Here is a 6,804-nt window from a genome sequence, read left to right on the forward strand (position 1 = left end):
TTTGGGGAACAACCTCCTTCCCTCAGTTAGAGCATTGAAGATGGGTCGAGGCTGGGTCTTCCAACATGACAATGACCCGAAGCACACAGCCAGGATAACCAAGGAGTGGCTCTGTAAGAAGCATATCAAGGTTCTGGCGTGGCCTAGCCAGTCTCCAGACCTAAACCCAATAGAGAATCTTTGGAGGAGCTCAAACTCCGTGTTTCTCAGCGACAGGCCAGAAACCTGACTGATCTAGAGAAGATCTGTGTGGAGGAGTGGGCCAAAATCCCTCCTGCAGTGTGTGCAAACCTGGTGAAAAACTACAGGAAAGCGTTTGACCTCTGTAATTGCAAACAAAGGCTACTGTACCAAATATTAACATTGATTTTCTCAGGTGTTCAAATACTTATTTGCAGCTGTATCATACAAATAAATAGTTAAAAATCATACATTGTGATTTCTGGATTTTTTTTTAGATTATGTCTCTCACAGTGGACATGCACCTACGATGACAATTTCAGACCCTCCATGATTTCTAAGTGGGAGAACTTGCAAAATAGCAGGGTGTTCAAATACTTATTTTCCTCACTGTATATATATATATATATATATATATATATATATATATATATATATATATATATATATATATATAGTAGTGTATATACGTCATATTCTAGTGTAAATTTTATGATATTATGCAGGGTAAATGTCATATAGTGTATATGAGGTATATATCTCATGCTGCTGACTAAATGGTCTATATATCATATGTTGTAGTGTTTTTGATATGTAAATTACTTTATATCATATTGTATATTATAGACTAAACTGCTTATATTCAAGTTTAAATTATATGTACATCTTTATATAGTGCATATGTCATATATTCTACTGTATTTGATGTATAAATGTCGTATAAATTAATGTGTAAACGTAAGATTATCTAGTATACACAAGGTAGTGTTTTTCATACAGTATATCATATTCTAGTATATTGTGTTTATTCTAGTGTAAGTGCAGTATCTATATTTAATATAGTGATCTGTAGATGAAGTTCAGTTCTCCTTTATGAGGAAGTTGGTGGAAATTGGAAAATTAGGTCCTTATTCATTTTGTTTTATGAGCAGACAGTTTTTTTTAAATCTGAGATTCATTGGCGCACATTTATAAAACTTAATAAAGTCCAGCTACTAGAAACATTTCTAATGGCTTTAAAAAATGAACAGTGAATATTTAAGGATACATACCCTGAGATTTCACAGATGTTCATTGCTGTTAAGTCTACCTGCAATTATTAACTATTAGTTTTCTGCATATTATTAATCTTTATAGAAGCATTTCTGTTTTGAGTGCTGTCGATACAGTCACTCTGAAAGCAAAATGAAACATTAGTAATATTAGTCTGGAGTCTTGAGTCTGGCTATGTTTGGCCCTTATCTGTCTCCAGCCTTAAACGAACCCACACACACTGTTTAGGCTCAAGACTGCAGTATTTCTGTTTCAGTTGTTCTTGGGTGGTCAGAGCTGACAGACAACACTACACACGTTGCTGACAGATTATAACCACACACACACACACACACTCATCTCACAGTACAGTGCACAGTCTACACACACCCACACGCTTCTATGTTTGTAACTAACTTCGACAGGTGAAATAGTGAACGGACTACAGTCACGCTTTAGAGCGAACTATATTAAACATCAAACGAATGTTGTGCAGATGCAGGTTTTGACATAAAGGTTGCCTGCTACCCCTTGTTAGTTTTTTAGAGGCCACGTGGAGGGATGGATTGTAGACGGATGCAACATTTGGATAAGTAATGTAGGCTGTAACCCTGAAAACATTAAGAATGCAAATGCATAATGCAGTTTTTTCCTTCCATATAGCATCCATTACCCTTCAATCTGCAGATGTCCTCCATTTATTCATGTAGTTTTGTAAAGACCCCTGCTTTAGGCTTTCATTTATTCATTTCTTTGGTCCTCCTTTAGCCGCAGCTTTTATCTTGTTTGGCTTAATTTCCCAGACTGCCTACGAGAGACTCTTTCATTTTTTTTATTTATTATTCGCAAATGACACGTCTCCTTTGAAAATGGTGAGTAGTGCAATCATTTTTCTGCGAATAGCGGAGATTGGCTCCCTGTAAGTGAATGTAAATGTTTAATTTGAAGGAAGTTTACACATTAAGTATTCCAGTTTTGGGGTTTGAATGCTGTTTACCTTCTTTTGATTTTGTACCAAAACAAAACTGTCCACATCAGCGTTCCCTGCTAAAGTGCATGTGTTTTATTTTGGATGTGAATCCAACCTGTTAAAAAAAGACCAAATTACATGGGGTTATTTTTCATTAATTTCAAGCACAAATCTGAAGCTATACTTGAAGAACTGACCGAAACCCAACGGTTAGATCCTGTCGAGTTCACTAGCATGGGCTGATGGTGCTCTGGTTTCCTTGCAAGGCTTCTTAACTAGCTTAACCAGCAAGACTTCTTTAGTAAACCAACTTCAGAAGAACCATGCTGGTCATCAGGTTCTGCTACAGAGCAGCATGGCTATGTTGACCATGAAAATTGCCATAATTTACTCTCCCTCATGTTGTTCCACACCCATATGCTGTTTTATTTATGCCAGAGAATTTTAAAACTCTAACCACATCCGTCAATCTCAAAAAGGCTATAAGACTTATATTTGAATATATTTGTGACTATATATTTCCTTACAACTCTATTTCAAGTCTTCTAAAGTCATATGACAGCTTTGCGATGAACAGATTTTAAATTCAAATTGAATTCACATTCATTCAAATTGCTGTATGACTTATCTGAAGTCAAATAATGAAGTTAGCATCATAAGACATAAGCGTCATAAGAAGTCATAAAACTTCAGATAGCATTTATGGAATTTTTGGAGCTCGACAGCCGTGGGTACTATAAATTGTCCTTGTGTCAAAATTTCTCGTTTTTTGTATTTTCAGTGGGGAAACAAATGAACAAATTTACACACTTAAAAATCAAGGTTCGTTATTGGCATCTGTTGTTCCATGAAGAACCTTTAACATCCATGGATCTTTTTCATTGGACAAAAGGATCTTTGGATTTTTTAAAGGGATAGTTCACCCTAAAAGGAATATTCTGTCATTAATTACTCACCCTCATTTCATTCCAAGCCCGTACGACCTTCATTCATCTTTGGAACACAAATTAAGATATTTTTGATGGAGATTTCTGCCCCTGCATGGACAACGAAACCACTACATTTAAGGCCCGGAAACATAGTAAGGACATTGTTAAAATAGTCCACGTGACATCACTGATTTAACCATAACTTTATGAAGCTATGAGAATACTTCTTGTGCACAAAGAAAACAGAAATAATGAGTTTATTCAACAATTTCTTCTCTTGTCTGTCAGTCTTCAACACTGAGAATTGTTGAATAAAGTTTTTGTTTTCTTTGCGCACAAAAAGTATTCTTGTAGCTTCAGGAAATTAAGGTTGAACCGCTGATGTCACATGGGCTATTTTAACGATGTCCTTGCTACCTTTTTGGGCCTTGAATGTGTCAGTTGCGTTGCTGTCTTTACAGGGTCAGAAAGCTCTTGGATTTCATCAAAAATATCTTCATTTGTGTTGCGAAGATGAACAAAGGTCTTATGGGTTTGGAGCAATGTGAGGGTGAATTTTCATTTTTGGGTGAACTATCCCTTTAAATGTTCTTTATACTAACAAAAAATGGTTCTTTTAAGAACTGTTCACTGAAAGGTTCTTTGTGGAACCAAAAATGGTTCTTCTGTGGCATTGCTGCGAAAACCCTCTTTTAGAATGTTTATCTTTTAGAGTGTATGGAACAACATTATGGTGGGTAAATAATGAAAGATCTGTTATACTTGACTGCACTAGCCTTAAGAGTTGCTTCATTATCTGTGTTATTGATTTTCCAGGAAGATGCCAGTGGAGGACTACTCGAACCAGAACTGGGCCAACCAGAGAGACCCTGTCCATTACCCCAACCCCACCTACGAGACCCATCAAGACAACTATCCTCCACACTCTCCCCGGTTGCCCGTACCCAGACCCGCGGAGGCCACAGGTGGTTACTGTCCCTCATCTCCAGCTCAACAGAGGGGTCCCGTGAGGCAGGACGTCCCTCCCTCATCAAACCCAGGTGCCAGAGCACCACCGCGATACGAAACGCTGAACCAGGGGAACTATCGGACGGCCAGCCCTGATCGCTACGGCTCATACGGAGATGAACAATACCAAGATCCCCGGCAGAAAAAGCCAATGATCGGAGCCGTCTAGACGAGGAGGAAGTAGGTCGGTGCTGAAAAAGTTATGTGGTTATGTAATTGTGTCCATTTACAAGAACAATCTAATTAGTTGTCCCAGACTTATGAGAAGAAAAAGCAATCAAAATTGCTTTGACACAGCCATCGATTACTCCAAATTGAACTAGTTAAGTGAAGTTTGTGATTTGTTTTTGGATGTCAGCCATTTTTCCTCTTAATTAGCATCAGTTCTGAACATTAAGTCGATTTTACACCAGTCAGTTAAGTTTAAAGGTTATAGCTTACAGAAGCACATAGGGTTTGTACATATGTATGTTTAGCATGTATTTAATTCAGTATAGCACACAAATGTCTATATGATGATCTGCTGTGGTTAGCATGGCCATTTCTTTCCCTCATGAGTATATATTGACTTGTCATTTGTTGAGGACTTGAGTCTCTTATGATCCTAAAACATCTCCGATGTTCTCAGAGCGATGTTTGTTTATATGTTGGGTGCCTTAAGCTAGCTTGGGTGAGAAGTTTTTAAATGTGAAGAAATTCACCATCAGTTTACTTTTTCGTGGTTATAAGAAATGTTTTCCAGAATTTTACTGCGCTTTATTGCCTTTGCAGTAACCTTGTCCTCCTAAAACACTCCATTAATTGTTGAGGTTTTTTTTCATGCGATGTTTTGAGGGTAATATTCTCTTTCAACCACCTTCCTCCTTGATTGATTTTAATAAAGCCATTCTGAGGCCCAAAAACATCAAAACGCACAAGGTTACACAAATAGCTGATCTCAAACTGTTTTGGCTTTTGTTGTCACATCTGTTTCTTTTATCTTAGGTCGAGGTTTGTTTTCCCTTTCAGCCATTGTAGTTCTGCGATGTGAAATTCTGCCCCATAGGTGCAATACACAACACTCTATACACAGGGCTCTTGTAGTCAACAATCACTGCTTTAAAACCAAGACTTCCTGATATCCTCAGTGTGTAAAATGATCTGTTTGTTATAGATAGGAGATACATTGCCAGTCAAAACAGGATTTTACAAGAACCAGCAAACATAATGAATTTTTGCACCCATTTTATGTTGATTTTTTTTGCACATTTATCGCCTGAATGAAGAAGTTTACAGGAAAATAGCCAGATAGATACTAAGAATACATTAAGTTTTTTTTTTTTTTCCTTTTACACATATGCTACTCTATCAACTTTAAATGTTATGTATGAATAATCAGTCGGTGTTCGATCTTGTCTGTCTTGTCATTGAAAAGTTGATTTTAATTTCTATATTTTTATATCACATTTTGCATTCAATGTTTATGGAAAATCTGCTATCTTTGTGTTTATTTTGCTTGGATTTTCTTTTGATATTTTTATTAAATTTTTTTATACTTGTTTTCTTTATTAACAGTTGTTAAAGGATTTTTTTGTCAATTTATTTTGAAACCTAACAAAAGAAACAGAATACTGTGCAATTTTCTTTATTTAGCTGTTTTTATTTGTATTTTTTTGTTTATTTGTTTTTTTGCTCTTATATATTTTTATTAAAATCAAGATGCTGGTCTGCATAATTTGTGAAATGAAATTACATGATGACAATATAATTGGTTTTGATACTTTATTTTCTTGTTGTTCTTGTTTTAAAGTTGGGCAAATGTTGTATTAAATGGAAAGAAATGCGTGTGCTGCCACTAAAATAATAGGCATACATTTGTAGTAAAATGCTTATGACATTAATTCATATTAACTATGACATTTTGGTACTTTTTTTTTTTTTTTTTTTTAAATGAAACTGTGTAAGTTTTTGTGTAAATAAAGTGGTGTGTTGGTTCAGGTTGATGATGACTTCAGTCATGTGAAGCTCTTTGGTGTTCATTGTGTCTTGTACAGTTGTATAGCTTCATTCTCATAATGATGACTGAGAGAACATACTTATCTAACATTACTGATAATTACTCCTGCTGATTAGTGCTAATTCATCCTCTACCAATTAAGCTACGGAGGGCTGCGCTGAGGTTATTAGGGCCTAATGGACCTATTTGGGGAATCTTGCTGATTAGGAAATTTGGCATTAAAGTGTTTGCATATATCTGGACAGAATTGAAGTTTAATTAACCCTTGGATGACAAGAGAGAGAGATGTTAGGTGGGAATAAATGAATTGTGAGAGCACTGTCGAACAAAAGGTTGATCAAATTTGAAAAGAGATAATAACTGTGTGATGATGTCAGTTTAATCTTCATTATTTAGGAGAAGACCACCACTTACGGATATCAACTGTGCGTTTTAAAGGGACAGCATTTTCTTGCTCCTGCTCTTTTAATATATACTATGTATTAATGTACTGAACTTGAATAAAGGGGTCATAAGCTACATACGTAAATTATACATACCCATATCAGGATTATTATCGTTACCTAAAACCATTAAATAATAAGTATATAATAAAATAATAATAATAATAACAATAATAATAATAAAACAGTAATTCAAAAAGAAATAATAAAATGAAATAAAATAAGCTTTTTGGACAGTCTACATAT

General features: G+C 35.5%; 1 protein-coding gene across 1 annotated transcript in view; it reads left to right on the forward strand.

The window, feature by feature from the left end:
• The window catches only part of pard3ba (par-3 family cell polarity regulator beta a), a 187,171-nt gene extending 180,690 nt beyond the window's left edge, over positions 1-6,481 (forward strand). The window contains 1 exon segment of the mRNA XM_058773173.1: positions 3,928-6,481. Within this exon segment, the coding sequence (XP_058629156.1) occupies positions 3,928-4,288 (361 nt within the window). The 3' untranslated portion in view covers positions 4,289-6,481.
• Positions 6,482-6,804: the final 323 nt, after the last annotated feature.

Source organism: Onychostoma macrolepis, chromosome 01, assembly GCF_012432095.1.
Source record: "Onychostoma macrolepis isolate SWU-2019 chromosome 01, ASM1243209v1, whole genome shotgun sequence".
NCBI lineage: Eukaryota > Metazoa > Chordata > Actinopteri > Cypriniformes > Cyprinidae > Onychostoma > Onychostoma macrolepis.